Raw genomic sequence first — 19,138 nt, 5'->3', positions numbered from 1 at the left:
CTGACTGCACACAGTTTGCTCTTTGCATTTAAGCAGCACCACAGGCTCCCAACACCACGAAGGCACCACACAACAGCCACAGCACAGCACAAATTCCTTGTGTGTCCACGGAAAACAACCCTCTTCCACCACCACACAGGTGACACTGAGCAGCTTCCAACTGTGTTATTCCAAGTGGACCAACACCCAACACCTGGAATGTGTAACAGGACCAGCCAACCCGGCCATCAGCTCTCCCCTGTTCCCAAAACCCTGTGCTTTTTTTACCTGGATGCAAAGCCTCGAGTTCTCAGCAGCAAAACCTTTGGTGAAGGGGATTTAGCACTTTCTGGGAACGCAGGTCATAAGATTTTGGATTACTCTGGATTAGTTTCAGTTGAAAAACCCACCAGCCCAATATTTGGGGCTGGACTAGATGACCTTTAATGGTCTGTTCAGACTCAAACCACTGTAGGATCTAACAACCAGGAATTACCAGGTAAGAGTGGAAAACATGGAAGAGCACTGCTATGCACACCAAAATTCTACACAAACAGGTTCTTCACTCTTTTTCCACCTGGACTTTTGATTACTAATTTCACAAAATTCCCTTTTGGTTTCCGTTTTTGATTGCCAACTCCAGAAAAATATTTACAGAATCTAATTGCTACTAAAGCACTTAATGAAATTAGAAGTTAATAAGACAGAATCAGTGTTAAGAACATGAAAAAATACCCCCTTCCTCATGTACAAGATGGAATTAGTGAACAGCTCACACTGCTCATGTTAGAGACAAAGCCACTGCACCACTTGGGAACTGCAAACCTGGTCAAAACTGAAATAAATGCTAAGACAGACGAAGAAAGAACTCCAGTGTATGTATTTATACACACAGGTTTGTTTGCTTACCAGATAATTCAGCTGTATTAGCTGAATTAAAAGTGCAGAATCCCAAGGCCTGCAATGCTGCATTACTGAGCTCGGAGTTTGGACTAGAAATGTGTGCCTGGAAAAAGAACAGGAAACCACAAAGTCTCAGGTTACACAAGTAGCTGAGAAATATTGTCTTAATTGTCTGAAGAGCAGCACTTCTGGAGAGCTGTCAGAAGCAAACACTTGGTGGGAAATGCACCCCTGTAGGAATCCCTTCCTGATTCCATAAACTCCAAATCAAGAGGACAATTTGAGGTGCTGAAGACATTTTTGCTCTCTGTGTTTAGACATCTTTCCTGAAGCAAATTCTAAACATGCCAAGTCCTTTACTTTGGTTATGGATGTTACATTCTACCACTTGACTCTCCAGTTGTTTTTAAACATTGAAAAAAAAGGGGAGAAAAAATGGCTAAGAACAGTCTTCACATTAATCTTTGAAAAAACCTGACATTTACTGCATATTCTGAATTCTGAAGTGTTTCCAGAGGCAGCCACAACACACTGTATCTGTTCTGGCTGGAAGATTAGATTTGCCTCTGTGATGCTGCCTGAGCACATCCAAGACCCTGATTTTATTGTTCACACAAGTGTAGAGAACAGAATTAAAAAAAACAATACCTTAAACACTTTGCAGAGCTGAGGAAAGTGTTTTCTGACATCTGCAGTGAATACTTTGCCTCCTTCACCACTCAGGCGACTTTCAGGAGCAGAAGGGAAAACAAAACAATATTTACAAAACAAACAATATTTACAAACACAACTGACATAACTTTCAATTTTTGAGATGCATTAGCCAGGATATTTTCTTTGAAGGAAATCAACACAACACTGGACTAGTTAAAGAGCAAAAATATCAGTCACAACATGACCCGGCAGTAAAACATTGTGTTATAGTATAAAGGAAAAAATGAAGTGATTAATGACCCATTTAGTGCTTAAAGAGCATTAAAAAAAACCACCAAGGACTTGAATTTTTTGGTCAACTTCTATAAAAACATTAGAAGTTAACACCCAAACTTAGAATGACTGCTGAAAAGTTACATTTAACAGAAATCTATGAGCTTAAAAAGCACATTCCTCATAACCAGCTCCAGAATTCAGGTTCCCAACCCCATCCTGGCTTGACAACAGGCAAGGATGATTTTGCACATATGTGAAGAACATCCATACAGGAAAGCTGTAATTAAGTTCAGTCATCCTGAGGACAACCGGAGAAACCTGATGGGATTTATGTATTAAGTCGGGACTTTTTTTTTCTGTCAGTTGTTACTAGAAACTTGTAAAAAAACCTGAGTAACTAAAGCTTTAAAAGTCCCACAGAACCGCAAGGCAGGAACCCACGGGAGACACTGACGGAAAGAGATGGTGCCTTTGCACATGATAAAATGGGAAAGATGCAGGTGAAGAAGCACCTTTCAGAAAGAAAGGCAATTAAACCAAGGCGCGATCATTCGAAAACCCGAGAAAAACAACAAAAACCTCACCTTTCCAATCGTAAAGCTGAAATGCAGGCCTTTTTTTTTCATTTTAAACAAATAAAGTTATTATTTCCCAATATTCCTTCGCCCACCTTTGCAGATTCCCCAGGAAGTGCGACAGGGAAGGGAGGCTCTGGGATGCTCAGAGCCTGTAAAGGCGAACTCCTTCCTTCCTCCATCCTCCCTTCCTCCCCTTTCTCCATCCTCCTTTCCTTCTCTTTCCTTCCTTCAATCCTTCCTTTGCTCCTTTCTTTTCCTCCTTCCTTCGAAGGAAGGAGACATCCATCCATCCATCCTTCCATCCATCCTTCCCTTCCTTCCTTTCCCTCCTCTCCTTCCCTCCCTCTCTCCACCCCCAGGCCCGCGGGTCTCCCGCGGTCTCCCCCGGCGGCCCCGCCGCTCCCAGCCCTTCCTCCCTCAGCCCAGCCGGGGCAGGCGCGTCCCTGGCCCTGCCTCCCTCATCCCCGCCGGGGCAGGCCCTGCCGCGGCCCTCCCGGGGCTCTCTCTCTGCCCTTGCCCGGCCGGACCCTTCCGGCCGCCCGGTCTCCTCAGGCAGCGTGCGCGTGCCCCCCGCGCCCACCTGACGATGGTGAGGTGCGCGTCCGTGAGCTCTCCCGGCGGGGCGGCGGGGTCCTGCAGGGTGTGCAGCAGCGGGGCGAGGCTGGGGCCGGCGGCGGGGTCAGTGTGAGCGGTGGCCGGGGCGCTCATGGTGGCGGCGCTGGCGGCCCCTGGGCCCCGCGCACCTCCCGCGCTAAGATGGCGGAGCGCGCGGGCCGGGCGGCGGGCGCGGGCCCCGGCCAATGGGAGCGCGGCGGAGCCGTTCCCGCGCGCCGCGGCGGCCCCGCCCCCATCGCTGATTGGCGGGAGCGCTGCGGGAGGGGCGGGGCGGAGCGAGGGGCGGGGTCTCCTCAGCGCTGAGGGCGCTGGGTCTGCCGCGGCCGCCCCCCCGTCAGCCCTTACATCGTGGGATTGTGGGATCATGGGATGCATCCGCAGGGGTCATCCAGTCCGGCCGCAGTCCTGCCCAGGACACCCCAGCAGTCCCACCCTGTCCCTTAGAGCCTTGTCCAAACCCTCCTGGAGCTCTGGCAGCCTTGGGGCCGTGCCCACTGCCCTGGGGAGCCTGGTCAGTGCCCACCACCCTCTGGGGGAAGAACCTTTCCCTGAGATCCAACCTGACCCTGCCCTGGCACAGCTCCAGCCCTTCCCTGGGTGCTGTCCCTGGTCACACAGTGCTCCCCCCCCCCGCCCGCCCCTTATGAAGAAGCTGCAGACACCGATGAGGTCAAATCATTAATTTTAATGACTGGAAATTAACCTTCCAGCCGGCCTCCAGGTCCATAAAATCCTGCCGGCATCACCCGAAATTCCCTGAGCACAGGATGTCCCGCCCGGTGGGATGGAGGTGACGCCTGCGGGCTGCAGGGGTGGCTGGGGGTGGAATAGGAAATGCCAGGACTGGCAGCGAATCCAAAGTATGGAGAATCCCTGTTTTTCGGGGATAGAGACAGGCCTGAGCACTCAATGGCTGAGTCTTCCTCAGTCCCCTGCACTGGCGATGCGCGGCAGGAGTGACTGTCCTGGAAAAAGTCTCTTCCCAAAATCCTGCCCCCAGCTCCGGCTCCATGAGGGTCTCCAGACAGGCAGGTATTCCCTGTACACCCCTGGATCTGATCCATGTCAATTCAAGATCTGTTGCTTCGCAGTTAAAGGAAGAACAACAAACCCCAAACCGTAAAAAATTACCCCGGGTCATAAATAAAATGTTAACAATTCTCTTCATGCTTTTCCTTATTCTATTCCTTATTTGCAAGCACTACCTTGGAGAACTGGAATGGCATTGTATGTCTGTGAACACAAGGTGGCAGGATTAAAAAGCAGATTTTAGGTACAGCTACATCCCATAAATGTAGGGATACTGAACTTGTTTCCCGATGGAACAGGAATAAAGTGTTGGAAATAACCAAGAGAGAAGCTGCAACATTGTGCTCCAGTACAGCCAAGAAGCAGGATCATATTCCCAGTGAAATTACAGCAATAAAAGCTCAAAAATGAAATCAATTAAAAGAATTGAGCATTAAGATAAATAAAGCAAAGACAGGTTTGATTAGCTCAAGATCCTCCTTGTGGAAACCATTTTCAGAGGGATTCACAACACTCCAAACAAAATGCAATTCCCAAAAAGATTCTCAGTGGACATTAACTTTGGGGCCAAGAAAACACTCAGAGAAATAGAGAAACCCTTAAAACTTATTTACTGCTTTAAATCAAGCAAATGTGCCAAAGTCTGAAAGGTTCTAAAGAAATAAAAATAATTCATTGCAAACTCAGGACGGGATTAAAACAGAGGTAGCTTTAATGCTGCTTCAGACTGAAGTTAAAAACATGTAGAGAATGATTTAAGTTCATCAATTTAAAACAGAACAGTCTTAAACCCGTGTAAACAATATCCAACATCTCAACAGTGTCCATAAAATGAATTTATGTGTCTTAAAAATAAGCTTATTCTAAAGGCCCTTAGAGTTCAAGAAAATCGGTTAATTAAATGAATAGTTATGTGTGGAGAACAGGAAAAAAACCAAAGCAACAGTCTAAAAAATAAATATGTAGAAATCAAGAAAAATAAGGAGAGAACAGCCTATTAAATTTTAAAATAGTTGAAACAGTCACACAAAAACTTTGATCAAACAGGACAAGAAATGAGGGGAAGGAGCAGTTTATATACAAAAATAATTTTAAAATCTATGGTAACAGATTTTTACAGTACTTGTATCCTAAAAATAGTTTTCTATTATTCATGTAAGTGTATTTTATAATTTATTTCCTAGTGTAGTTTATTAACAAAACTCTTAGAAAAGCGGAAAATAAAAAGTCAGGAAGAGATGAACAAAATGTCTTATCTGAAGACACAGATATCTGCATTGGGTTCATTCTAAGACAGGGTTCTTAACGAGTGTAGCTGGTTCCTCTGCTCACATGACACCGAATTTTCCGGATAAGTAGTTTGTTTTTCCTTGGGATGTTGCATTCCTTCCATCACCTGCCTTGGAAGGCGTGTCCATGGTAGTGTATCTGATCTGAAACCCACCAGCAGTGACTGAGGCATCTGTCAAAAACTTCAAGGTCATCACATTGCCTGGGACAAGGAAAAAGAAAAACAAAAGTTATGTTTCGGGTGGCATAAAAATGGGATATTTCAGGGTTTTATTTTTGCTTTTGAAGTGCTCTTGGTTGCTGAAATTCTGAGATTTTCACAGCAATCCACCGGCTCCAGAAGGAATTGTGGGGTTTTTTTTTACTAGAAATAAATTACCTGTGCTGATGATGTCATCTGGCAACTCATCTCCACAAAACCTGGAAAAAAAAAGGAATATTCATGGTTAAGGATACAGGAACTGTGGCACGGAACCTGCTCTGAGCTGGGGCTCCCAGGCTGTTCTTTCCATAGAGATGAAGGGGATAAATTTGTTTTAAGTCTTCAGTGTGTGCAATTTTATGGTAAATCTACTGCCTAAAGAATTTTTAAACATTATCCCACAGTAAGGTTTAGAGGAGGGAAAAATGCAGGAAGTAGCTCTCAATGTACTCAGGAAGTAAATAATGCAAGGCAAGAAAAAAAGCAATTTAACAAGGCATTAAGTAGAAGAACAGCAGCCCAAGGATAAGAAAGGAAGAATATTGTCAGAAAAAAAAACATTTAAAATTATCTGTAAAAGCAAAACACACAGAATATCCTTGCTTTGCTATGTATGATCCGTAGGGAGGATGTGAAAAGTGGCAGGAATTGGGAAGTGCCTTTTATCACTTTTTATGGTTTGGTTTTTGTTTGTTTTGTACAGTCCCTGTACTGGAAAATCGAGATGTTTCACACCAAAATATGACTTATAAAGGTTAAGTAAAAGTATGACATTGAAGAAAGTGAGAATTAAGCAAAGAAGGAACTAAATCTAATAAGAGAGATGATATACAGCACTTGTTCTTATATTAGCTAATACTTCACTTCTGTAGCAAATAGCAAATTAAATTTAATTTTGCTAACAGCTCACCTCCCTCCTTTCGATTAAAGCAAACACAAAATGCTGTTTGAGATTCCTGAGAGTCCTTCCTGTGAAATACTGGAGAATCAGGATAAGCAGCTGACTAAAAAGCCTTGCAGCTTTCTTTCATCTCATTTAGCAAAGCAAAAAAAGGGCAAAGCTCCCTTCCCTGGAACTCTTAACAAGCATGTGTTAATAATATTAAAGCAAATTGGGAAGATTAAAGTAAAGGAAAGATAAATCAGGTCCTATTGCTGCAGGAATTATGGACATCCCAGCAGTGCTAATTGGATAAGGGATACAGTGTCCTCCTAAAGTTCTGGGGGGCAGATTTAATCATTTATTTGCATATTACAGCTGGATTTGCTTTACCTGCCCACAAAGCCATTGACATCATCGTAGCTGTCATAGATTTCCAAGAAATCCGCCATACAAGCGACGTCGTCTTCCACATCAAACTCCAGGAACTGCAGGTGGATCCTCTGCCCATACTTGACTCTGATGTGCCAGTAGCAAATCTGCTCGTTTTCATACTCATTTGGGTACCCTGGTGACTTAAAAACATGCCTGGAATCTGTGAAGACTCCACCACACTCCTTTCCTAAGAGAGAGATAAAACCGTCAGAGTTTAAGTATTCCTTCTGACTATGGCTATGGTTTGAATCTTTGGGCAGATCCATTAAAAAATCCCACAGGAACAGTGATAGAACTTCTCATATGTTCAAGCACTCGGTGAATGTCAGTCATTCCCAGCTTTTTGGAGAAGGTATTTTGGAAGCAAGAGGTGAGCACTGAATTCAGAGGAAAAAGCTTTCATTGACTTCAGTGGACTTGGGGCCAGAGCTGTGTGTTTTGTGTCAAAGGCATTTGGGATTTCTGGCTCCTTCAAGCTTTACAGCTGGACTTGCAAGTCCCCCTGACTCTCAGTGTCAGCCTTTCTTCTTCAAAGACCTCTTCAAAGAGATTTCTACAAAAAGCCTTCTGAAGGCTGGTGGTCACATACATGGGGGTGTGCTCCTGTTGTTCCTGCAGCTCTTTACTCCCTTTGGGATGAAAACACTTGTTCCAGTTTGATTCATGCTCCAGTAGCTGGAATAGTGTGTCCAGCTCTGGGGCTGCAACACAAGAAGGATGTGGAGCTGCTGGAGCAAGTCCAAAGGAGGCCACGGAGATGCTCCCAGGGCTGCAGCCCCTCTGCTCTGGAGCCAGGCTGGGAGAGCTGGGGGGGTTCACCTGGACAAGAGAAGGATCCAGGGAGAGCTGAGAGCCCCTTGCAGGGCCTGAAGGGGCTCCAGGAGAGCTGGAGAGGGACTGGGGACAAGGCATGGAGGGACAGGACACAGGGAATGGCTTCCCACTGCCAGAGGGCAGGGTTAGATGGGATATTGGGAAGGAATTGCTGGCTGGGAGGGTGGGGAGGCCCTGGCACAAGTTGCCCAGAGAAGCTGTGGCTGCCCCTGGATCCCTGGAAGTGTCCAAGGCCAGGCTGGATTTGGAGCAACCTGGGCTGGTGGAAGGTGTCCCTGCCCATGGCAGGGAGTTGGACTGGATGATCTTTAAGGTCCCTTCAACCCAAACCACTCTGGAATTCTGTGATTCTCTGATCACTGCTGGGTGAGATGTGCATTTCAAACACCAAAGAATTCCACAAGTTCATCAGGTGACATCTTCAGCATCCTGGACCAGAGCACAGGCTCAGTTCAATCAGAGTTTTGTCTTTGTTCCCCTGGCTCCTCACCTCCTCCTCCTCCTCCTCCTCCAAACAACCCCACCAGGCTCTGCAGAGCATGAACAGAAATCCTCCCAATGTGAGAGGCTGAAGCTCTGCCGTGTTGGCAGCTCTGGTTTCCTTTTGTCCTCTGACCAAACAGTGTTTGGATAGTAACTCCCTCCTGGCCCAGAGGAGAGGCTGACAAAGAGAAAGTCGGGCTCACATGCTGTAATTCTGAGTGCAGGAGTCTCTCTTTGGATGTGGAACATCTGGGAATGGCCCCCACCCCACAGAGCTATTTGATGGACGTAAACAAGCCTGTGAGCACAAACAAAATGTGCACAGCTGTGCAGACGTCATGGACAACTCCAGCTCTGGCTCTGCCAGGCATGGCAGGACACTGTGAGCAGGGGGACAGTCAGGTTAAGCTCTGCTTTCCTTCTTGCTGCCTATTTTTTCCACCTTCCCTGCTCAACGAAGTGATACCAAACTAATCTGTAACAGTGGCCATGTCGAAATTTGAGTCACCTCCTGGGGTGAGGTTCTGCCACTCACCTTTGTCATGTCTCCTGATCTGCTTTGGAGATTCATTTTTCTCCATCTAGTTACAGACACATACACAAGGCACTGCTGGGATCTGGATCCGTCAGGGTTTCAGTCAGAGAATCATGGAATCACAGAATGGTTTGGGTTGGAAGGGACCTAAAAGCCCGTCCAGTTCCAACCCCCACACCTTCCACTAGCCCAGGTTGCTCCAACCTGGCCTTGGACACTTCCAGGGTTGGGGCAGCCACAGCTTCTCTGGGCAACCTGTGCTAGGTCCTCCCCACCCTCCCAGCCAAGAATTCCTTCCTAAGAAAAGTTCCTAAGATGCCATGTCACTCATTTTCAGAACTTTTCCTATCTCAGACACAAAAAAGAAGGAATGAGGGTTAACACTGAATTTAACTTGTTCACAGGCGAAATACCTGGAAAGTGGTTCCCATGTGAAACACCTCAGATTGTTCCAATGAAATGGGAGGTTCAATGTGCACCCTTGTCCCAGCAGGACGGTGCCCAGGGGGCTGTTCTGACTCACCGTTGGGGTTGTAGCAGTAGGCGTCCCATCTCTCGCTCCGGTTGAGGCGAATCCCGTAGTCAACAATTCCAGTCCTTCCAAAGCCACAGTTGGCTCCGGCTTTTACGATGGGATAACCAACCCTGCCCTTGGCCATCCAGCCAGCAGCACACACGTGGAAACCTGCAGCAGGGAGGAAATGCCACATGGATGGGATCAATCAATCCCAGGCCGGGAACGTTGCTTTTCACTCAACTAAGTCTTACTCAAGCTGATGACTCAATGACCTGGGTGTAATTGGCCTGGTAGAAATTGAGCTGCAGGAAAGAGCAGGACTTCGAGAGGATAATTTTAAACACAGAGTATAAAATTGCATTGTGTTCCCCACAATGTGATTACTGGGGCATCATTTCAGGACAAAAATCAAACACAGATGGACTGCATAGTTCCCCAAGTAGTCAGTCTGAAGTGCTCTGTGACCACTTGTAATCAAATTATACATTGGATGAGTTCTCTAAGAGTGTGCTTTGTTTCCCTTTTGAAGTCACACAAATCTACTCAATCAGATCTCAGGAGTCCACAGCCTTAATTTCTGAGCATGAATAAAACACTACATACAAAATACAGCTAAAGCCCCGCAGTGTCAATTTAAAACACTTTCAGTTGAAATTTAAATACATGAAATGCCTCAAGCATTTCTTGCCAAACAAGAAAGATCCTGTTAATGCATTTTGGGGCTGAGAACTTAACACCAATAGGCAAAGAATGCAACGTTGTTCCCTGGCTGGTAGAGACCAATCCAATGTTTGCACTGAGAGGAAATGGGACATTTCTGTGGCATCTTAGGGCTCTGAGCTGCTCAGAGAGACAAAAGTCCCCCTTTCACATGGGTCCTGGTGCTGAGAGCCAGTTCTGAATCAACAGCAGAGCAAGAAAATCTCTGGAGTGGAGGATATTTTCCATTGTTTTCCCAGTGCTCTGAATGAATGGATAATTTCTTATTAGGAATCAACTAGAAATACAGTAGAGCCCTCACTCAGCTCCACTTTTTACTCCAAGCATACACAACTCACTTTCTCCCAGAGCAAATATGGCTGGAATAAAAATCTTGATGAAAACAAGAGATTGACCTGTTGGAATGGTTCCCTAGAGGCCACGGAGATGCTCCCAGGGCTGGAGCCCCTCTGCTCTGGAGCCAGGCTGGGAGAGCTGGGGGGTTCCCCTGGACAAGAGAAGGCTCCAGGGAGAGCTGAGAGCCCCTTGCAGGGCCTTAAGGGGCTCCGGGAGAGCTGGAGAGGGACTGGGGACAAGGGATGGAGGGACAGGACACAGGGAATGGCTTTAAGCTGAAGGAGGGTTGATTTAGATGGGATACTGGGGAGGAATTGTTGGCTGTGAGGGTGGGAAGGCCCTGGCACCAGTCACACTCCAGTTACCAAGGTGGGAAATCGGAAGCAACCTGAGCAAAAATCCAGGGATTTCCATGTCTCTCAGTCCCCGAGTTCACAACAGACACGACAACACACAGCTGACAACGCTGACTGAGGGCTGTGAAAAGCCAAGTGCCGTGATTTTTCCATGATTTTTCCATACCTATTTTCCGGGCCGCCTCCAGCTGCTGGTACGTGGCCAGGTGTCCTCCCTCGTACTCGCACACGGCCTTGGCCTCGGCGTAGGTGAGCTGGTACTTCCCGGAGCGGGATTCCCGGTGGTACACCCCGGCCGCCCGCTCTGTGGGAACGAGGCAGGACATGGATTCAGTGTCAGACCTCAGCCCTCCCACCTCCAGCAGCGAGACCTCAACGTTGGGCTCCACCTCTCCTTCCAGGCGGGAAGAGGACCCGAGCGTCCCGCTGGCAGCTGTGCCGCTCGGGAAGCGCCGGGAGAACACGTCCCTCCCGAGCCAAAGCTTTTTGAGAAACCCAAAGGTTGGGTTTGTTTGGGAGAAGTTTTTAACAACAGAGCTTGGAGAATTTTTGAACAACAGCAGGTCAACAAAAGGCTGGGCAGGACTCCCCTGGGATGACTCCGAGGGCAGTCGTTATGGGAACGCCGGCTGTCAGCATCCCCGGGGCTCTGTATCCCGCCTGACTCCGGGGAAGCTCCTTCTGGATTGCTATCACAGCATCCCTCTGGCTGCCACTTGAAGCGCCTTTGGAAGATGAATCAGAGCTTTGTTTCGAGTCTCCAGAGAAGTTAAATCAGAGCTACTTGGATCGAGGAGAGGCGGGAATGAAAGGGGAGAAAAATGCGAAGTAAAAATATCTGAGCGTGTGTCACCGAGGGCAGGACCAGAACAATCGCTGGCTGACATTTCTGCTGCGCACAAAACTCATACATTTGCTTTGGATTTTTTTTCTCTGCCGTTGCAAATATGATAAAAAGCAGCTTTCCAGGGAAACCTAGAAACTGCCAGCGCTGCCACAAGTTTTATAATCTCTTCATGTTGCACTTGTCTGGTGCCATATGTGTGGAAATCTGTCTCGGAACCAACGTGCATATCTAATCTGAACGGTGGTTTTGTTTAGGTCTCTCTCGTATTTAGGATAATCTGGGAGATGTGGCTGTTTGGAGCTATCACTGAAAAAAAGATGGAAAACAGGGAGCATTTTTACAGTAGTTACTGGTCCCATGGGAAAAGGAGGATGTCTTTTTTTTTAGGGACATACTTGGAGTCAGTGGTTTTGGCTGGGTTAGGGTAGTTTTTAAAAAGCCCTGGTCACCACTGAATTGTGGTTAATGGTGAGATCCCTTAATAGAGACGGAATGACGTTGGCCAGGGTGGTTTTTGGACCTGCTGTCACTGGCCTTGTGCCCAGAGAAATAAATTATATTGCTGACAACAGTCTCAGAAGAAACAGAGCCGCCTTCTGGAACATCACTGGGAATATCGGTGGCATGGGCACGGGATAACAGATCCTCCATGGAAAAACCCTCCTGAAGAAGCCAGTTTTATTGCAAAGAAAAGCCATAACAACTCCCAGCTGTGAATGATGGTGTGTTATATTAAAATAACACACTTCAATTAAGGATTTATTCCTCGGAAGTATTGCTTTTCATTCCCTCAATAGCCTGTCACGTCTAAGCTCGTGGTAAGTCCTGATCAATCAGCTCACTGCTGCTGTGGGCAGGGTTGTGTTGGGTTCAGAATGCAGCAGTGGGAAATCTGGGGCAACCTGGAATCCACATTATTGATCACTGAGCTCCCAGGGAAGGGAACTGGGAGATGAACTGGAACATACAGACTGTATTCCTTGGGACTCACTGAGCTGCCCCACCTTCACCACTCAAAGAGCACCTGAATTCTGAGGTCAGTCACCTTTGCAAAATGAGCCAAAACAAGAGATGTCTTCAGGCTCATTGCCACTGGTCTTTGCTGGTGAAAGCCCCCAGTCCTCTGGCTGCCACCTTTGTAAGTCCCATCCTGTCCCTGGATGTACCACCAGGGGTCTGGGGGGATTCTCCACTGCTTGGACTCGTCACTCCCAGAGCTGCCAGTAAAAACTTCCCATTTTCAGTTGGCTTTTTCACCCGGTGATATTGTTTTCAAATTTGATCCCTCCAGAGGTATTTCCTGCCACTTGTTGCTGAAATGTCACTATGGACAGGCATCATATTTTTCAGAATATTGCTGGAAAGTTCTGCTCGCCTCAGGGTCTGCAAGGGCTGGAACCAAGAGCAGCACCACTGAATCTTCCTGCAGTACCCTGGTGGGTGTTGTCACCCTGCAAGGAGCAATCTCCAGCTCCCTTTCTGTTATTCCTTTGTAACTTGGCAAAAGTAGCCTTTGGAAAACCAGACCACACACATGGACTCCACCAAGCTTTGGGATTTCCTGCTGGCTCGGTGTGTCACAGTTTAAAGCATTCCCTAACGTTGTATCCTAATTAACTGATTGGATCTTCCACCGGCAGCTTTCCCCTCCCCTTAATTAATTACATCAGGGGCTGTGCAGACAGATAAAGTCCTTCATCAAACACAGACCCAGGTAAAGCACTGGAATTATTAACCATTCATTGACACATTTGTGTCTCTGGATGTATAAATTTATATAAGGTATTCACAGGCAGGCAGGAATTGCTCTTTATGGAGGTGGGATCATGGCCATGCAGATAAACCTGCAGGGAATTTGTATTTGCAAGCACAAGCCCGTGCCCACCACTGCCAAAGGGCCGTGGGTCTCACACGTTTCTTCCAGCTCACATTTCCTAAAATCTCTCCTTGGAGCCCAGGGACAGCGGGGTCCTGCAAGGACAGGGACCCCCTCCTCATCCACAGCAGCAGGAGGTGGGGAAATGCAGCTAAACTCTTCTGCACAAACACAGGCAGCATGAAATTCGGGCTGCTAAAGTCCCCACAATATGCAGGGAACAAGCACTAAATGCTAAATAAAAAGGAATATTTAGCTTTTAAGCAGAGGGTGGCCATGTAGAGCTCTTGGCATGGACCTCTGAAAACACACGTGGTCAAACTCAGAGAACTCCACTAAATAGGGCAGGAAAAGCCCCTAAACCACCCTGACACGTGGAGTGGGAATGGGGATGGAATCCTGAGCACAGAGTCCTGGAAAACCTACCCTGTGGCACCAAGAACTGGCACTGGAATAAGGGGATGAGAAAATTCGGGCAGGACTGTCCCAACCCTCCCAGCAGCTGACAACAAACCTTTGGTTATAACCTGCTCCTGTCAAAAATGAGCCACATCAACATTCCATTCCCACAAGGAATCCATTCCCAGGGAGGTGGTGGAGGCAGCTGCAGCAGGACTGCACTGCACACATGTACTGAGAAACAAGAGATGTTTATAACCAGAAAAAAGGTAAGACATGAGCATTTCCAGGCTGCCAGTAATTCGAGATTTTATAGCTGTGCTTATGATTTGCTGGGGAAAAAAAAGGTAAGATGGAAATCTCCCTACATTTTCAATTTGATGCTTTATCAGAAGAGGAGATAAGCAAAGCTCAGATGTTTTATTCAAGGAGGGGTCTTGCTTTAATGCACAGTGAAGGTGAGATTGGGGTGACTTGTTTTACTATTCAAGTTAACCTTTTTGGTTTTTTTTAAATATACAGAAGCCTGAACTGGCTGTCTGTGATTTTGCCAATTTTTTTTTTATTTCCATACAGTGTCACTGAATTCCATTGGTAATTCAATTTGAGCTTCATTTCCATAATGTTATTGCTGTAGTTACACTGGATAGTGCATTTCTAGTTTGGTTTTATTTAGAACAAGTCATCAGTTTTCCCCTCCTGGTTTATTTTTACTGACTCTCATGGTAAATGCTTCGAGGTGCAGCAAACCAGAATTTTGCTGTGCATTCCAATCAACACTCAGCTGCTCCATTTTAAAGAAGCTGAAATGTTTTTTCTTCCATTTGACTGCTGAAGTGATTGATCGTTGTTATCCCAAATTTGCATTTATGCTGTAGCAGTCCCTAAAGCTACGACCTGGCTGGTTGTAGTACCTATGGATACACCAATATTTGCAAATAACACATCCAGGACCCATTTCCTGTCCGTGAGTAAAAGTGGGATGTGGGTGAGACTCTTCCCCATCATCAGGGGGAAGAGTCATCATCATCACCATCACCTGGCACTCAACTTCTCTGCCTTGGCCATCAAGGCTTAAAAACCCTCAGCCCTACTCATCTCCTGTGTCTCTTTGTTGTTATTCCAGCCAGGAATAAAAACTCTGCTTGTTTCCCACACAAACCTCTCCTTTGTCATCCTATTTTTGAACAGCAGCCACTCGAGGTGGAACCTGAAGCTGCCAAGCTGTTCTTCCTTGGAGCTCCCCCCCCAGCTATGGGACACAGGAGGAATGTCCCAAGGTCGGGAGGAGAGAGGAGCCATTAAAAATGTGCAGTCAAATGGAAAGCAATATAGATAATTTCTGTGCCTCATTTGTGTTCCTGGTGGTTTACATGGTCCTCTGAGAGGGGCTGGAGCCACGTGGTTGCTGCACCAGCTGACAGAGCCTGGTCCTGCTCCCTCCTGGGACATCTGAGCACAACAGAAACACAGGGATTCCCTAAAATCCTTAAAGAATCACACAACATTCTGTAGAGGAGAAAGGATTTGTAAGCATTTGTCAATAAAACAGAGCACTCAATGCATGCCTTTATTTTGGCATCCTTTATGTGACTCGACTCTATGTTTGCCTGTTGCATTGGATAATTTTAAAGATCTATGAAAGAATCTCAGAGCTATTTAAACCCACTTGAGGTACAAGCAACTCTTCCCACAGCATTTTTTCTCTTGCCCTTTGGAAATCTTCTGTGCCCTGTTAAATGATGTGAGCAAACCGATGGCCAAAACACAGACATTTCTGTGCTTTTCTAGAAACCTAGGAAATATTATCACTATTATTTCCAGACCATTTAGTTTCATATGCAGGACCCCAGGCATGTGAAGTATGTTCATGCAGAAAGCAATTCATTCCTTTGGCAAATGTTTCTTTTCAGACCCTTTTTCCTTCGTTACAAGCAACTGTTATTTAGTGCAGTTTTCACCTCACGCTGCAGGAAAACACGTTTGGATAAATATTCCATCATTAGCTTTTCTTGCATTTCAGAGGAGGAGTAATATAGCATATGTGTAAAAACTTACCTTCACTACTCAGATAAAATGGTTAAATGAGTTGCAATGCAGGATTTTGCTGATATTAAAGCACAGCTCAGCTTTGTGCTGCTGTTGGACAAACACGGTGGCTCTGCAGCAAAACATTCCCAGGACTGAAGTTATTCCTTACCTAACCAAATGGAGTTGTGCAGCACTCCATCCTTGAAGCCCCACGCTCCAGCCTCGTCCCACAGCAGGGCAGAGAAGAGAATCAGTGCAATCATCTCCCGGGAAGGCTCAGGCTGTAAATATTCCCTGGTCAAACGCTCCGGGTCGGCTCTGGCTCGGTGCTCCTGGAACATCTGGGAGCCAGACCTTAAATAGCACGTTGAGCTGTGAGGTCAGTGAGGCTGCTCCAATTGTGCTGCTGCAGTTCTTACACAATTAAATGTGGTGTCTGCAGTCGCCCATGTGACTCACTTTTGGCTCTCTCCATTCCCAGCCTGTCCAAGAATCCATTCTATCCCTCACTACTGCAGCACACACGGACGCTCTCCAAGCCAAAGGCTGTTCATTCTTTGGCACTGGCTGCCTTCAGATTCCACAAAATAAAACTCAGAGCCAGTCTATCTATGCTTCCAGTCACACCACTTACAGGACCCGAGACATCACACTCTCTCTCATTCTCCTTTAAACATTCTGCCCCTCTGTAAATAATTTGGATTTAATTTCACCTAACCAATGGGAAAACGTCGGGAGAAGATTTTACACTGACTGTTTGAATTCGGCTTCCCCACACGGAATCTGTCACTGCAAATCAACCTCCCAGATCAGCACAAAACTGCAAGTGTCAAAAACAGATGCTCTTTGTTCTGCAAAGTGGGAAATAAAGCTCAAAACTTCCCCTCCAAACCACAGTTTAAAGGCTGAATCACGGCGTGACAGCTGTCTGCTTGTCTTCCCTTCTGGCTGGAAGTGAATCCTGCAGCTGCTCCTCGTGGATGAGTGGGAGAGAGGAAAGGGGGGAAAGATGAGAGCATGGAAAAGGAGCTGGTGCTCCACACTCCTGAGCAGCTCTTGGAAAACTCTGCAGTTGTGATAACATCGGTAACTTCTGAGTCAGGAGCTACGGACAGAGACATGACAATGGTCACACCAACAATTGAGCTACAAGAGGTGGGAAGGGAAGGGTGGAGGTGGCTGGGCCTGCTCAAAAATGTTTTAACACAGATGACTTGTGGTGAGGATGATTCTTCATCACTCCAGGCTCAGAGTGAGGAAAGCCTGGTTACACTGTACACACACACACATGTTCCTCCCACCCAAACTCAGACAGATGCTGGAGGGAAAAGCTGTTGGGAAACAGAGTTGAGGGAATTAAAAGGCGCCTTCCACCAAGATACCAGTGTCCAGGCCTGTCCCTCTCCAGCTCTCTCTTGTGGGGGCAGATCTGCTCTTCCAATGAAGTTCCCCAAAGTGCACACAGTGGCCACAGTGGGGTCACTGGTCCAACCTCACAGAGGATGCTGGGACAGGGACTGACCCAGGGACTGATCCAGGGACTGACCCAGGGGCTGCCAGTTTGTTCACAGCCTCTCCCACACTGGTGGTCCCACCCCCTTTACAGCTCCCCTGGCAGCAAAACAGGGAAGCTCCCCACAGACTTGTCTCATCACAGTGAGGTGGGAGCTCTGCTCTGCTTCTTCTTTCCACATTTGAGGGTTGGTGCTTCATTTGTACTTGTTTCCTGCTTTAGAGAATCCCAGGATCGCTGAGGTTGGAAAAGACCTCCAGGACCAAGTCCAACCTGTGCCTGATCCCCATATTGCATCCCAGCCCAGAGCACTGAGTGCCATGGCCAGGCCTTCCTTGGACACCTCCAGGAATGGGGATTCCAAACCTCCCTGGGCAGCCCCTTCCAGTGCCTGACCACCCTTTCCAGGGAGAAATTCCTCCTGAGTTAATGCCTAATAGAGAAGAGTCCGAGGTTTTTGAATGACACCTAATTAAACTTTATTCTGTGAAAATATTTTGGTAGAAGCCTGTTGCTTTCTAAACATTAATCCCCAAGACAAGTACCTGAGGTTACCTGGGACATGAGTTGTGAAGGTGGCAGCACAAACTTTTGGGGTGTTGCTGAATGTGTTACTCTGGAACATTCATTTCTCTCTGGCTGAAGGAGACTGGCACTTAGTCTTTGCTGGTTTGGATTTGGGACACAGTCATGGCATCTTCTGGGAACCTGAAAACAATAAAAGAGGCAGGAGGGAAGGGATGGAAACCAAGGGAAAGGGAAAACTCAACAGTAATATAATTCACTGGCAATCTGGAAAGATAAATTCCTGGTTCAGGTGGAGAGAAAGAAGCGTGATGTGATGTCTTTCCTTGCACAGGACCCCTTTTCTCTGTGCCACTCCATGAGAATTCCTCTGGATGGTATTGCAGTGTGAGTTGATATTAGTGATCTATCAGAGCCAAATGTCCACGCCACAGGAATTGTTCTGTCCTTGGTAGGTGGGTTCCAGTGCACAAGATCACAGGAATGTGGGAACAGTGACTAATTTGTAAGAGCAAGGAGTGCAAACCATGGAGATGGTTTGTCACAGACTGACACACTGAAATCATTAGGAAAGACACTCGTGCAATAGTGAATAAAAATTACTCATTACTGAAGTTAAGTGTTAATGAGGAAAGGCCTCAGCTGGAAAAAGCAACTTAATAAATAAAGGGCATAAAGAAGCAAACAGTGCTTGAGAGCAGCTCTTGATTTATGCAAGGTCTGAGGTTTGAGTGAACACAGAATCATGGAATTAAGGTTGGAAAAGACCTTTAAGATCATCAAGTCCAACTGTCAAAACAGCACCACCACCATGGTCTCCACTAACCATGTCCTCAAGTGCCACATCCACACAGCTTTTAACACTCCCAGGGATGGGGACTCGACCATCCCCTTCCCTGGGCAGCTTGTTCCAAAGCTTGACAATCTTTTCCACGAAGAAATTTTTCCTCATGTTCAGTCTAAACCTCCCCTGGCACAACTTGAGGCTGTTTCCTCTCATCCTGTCACTTGGTACCTGGAGGAACATCCAGGTGCCCTTGTACCTCCCTGGAGGAACAAGACTAGCTGTCAAGAATTCCAAGGATATATGGTGGCTCATGGGTCACAGAATCAGGGAATAACTGAGGCTGTAAGGCAGCAGGAGAGATCATCCAGTCTTGGAGTCAGGATTCAGGTGTCACATTGGGAATAGTCCCTCAAATGAATAAACTTCATCTTTGTCAGACAGTAACAAATCTCTGACAGGAGGGGGGAGCCGGGGGGGGGTCGGGCTCTGCTCCCAGGGAACAAGGGACAGGAGGAGAGGGAACGGCCTCAGGCTGTGC

The 19,138-nt window shown here is 46.9% G+C and overlaps 2 protein-coding genes across 6 annotated transcripts in view; both read right to left on the bottom strand.

The window, feature by feature from the left end:
* The window catches only part of RIF1 (replication timing regulatory factor 1), a 30,523-nt gene extending 27,425 nt beyond the window's left edge, over positions 1 to 3,098 (bottom strand). Inside the window, 3 exon segments of the mRNA XM_017823753.1 lie at positions 889 to 985; positions 1,531 to 1,609; positions 2,971 to 3,098. Of these exon segments, the coding sequence (XP_017679242.1) occupies positions 889 to 985; positions 1,531 to 1,609; positions 2,971 to 3,098 (304 nt within the window).
* Positions 3,099 to 5,031: 1,933 nt separating this feature from the next.
* TNFAIP6 (TNF alpha induced protein 6) overlaps positions 5,032 to 19,138 on the bottom strand; it is a 27,001-nt gene continuing 12,894 nt past the window's right edge. For 3 of the 5 annotated variants that reach the window (XM_017823804.1, XM_017823805.1, XM_017823806.1), the window contains 7 exons: positions 17,844 to 17,996; positions 15,945 to 16,880; positions 10,789 to 10,926; positions 9,217 to 9,378; positions 6,800 to 7,028; positions 5,704 to 5,744; positions 5,032 to 5,526 (listed from right to left, as the gene is read on the bottom strand). In XM_017823804.1, coding sequence (XP_017679293.1) covers positions 5,363 to 5,526; positions 5,704 to 5,744; positions 6,800 to 7,028; positions 9,217 to 9,378; positions 10,789 to 10,926; positions 15,945 to 16,116 — 906 coding nt within the window. In that variant the 5' untranslated portion in view covers positions 16,117 to 16,880; positions 17,844 to 17,996 and the 3' untranslated portion in view covers positions 5,032 to 5,362. The remainder of the gene's footprint in view (positions 5,527 to 5,703; positions 5,745 to 6,799; positions 7,029 to 9,216; positions 9,379 to 10,788; positions 10,927 to 15,944; positions 16,881 to 17,843; positions 17,997 to 19,138) is intronic. The other 2 variants (XM_017823807.1, XM_017823808.1) reach the window with 1 other exon arrangement.

The sequence above is a fragment of the Lepidothrix coronata genome, unplaced genomic scaffold (assembly GCF_001604755.1).
Source record: "Lepidothrix coronata isolate B3197 unplaced genomic scaffold, Lepidothrix_coronata-1.0 Scaffold105, whole genome shotgun sequence".
NCBI classification, from domain to species: Eukaryota; Metazoa; Chordata; class Aves; order Passeriformes; family Pipridae; genus Lepidothrix; species Lepidothrix coronata.
Note: the sequence above shows the minus strand (reverse complement) of the source record. Positions and strands in the feature narration are given on the sequence as shown.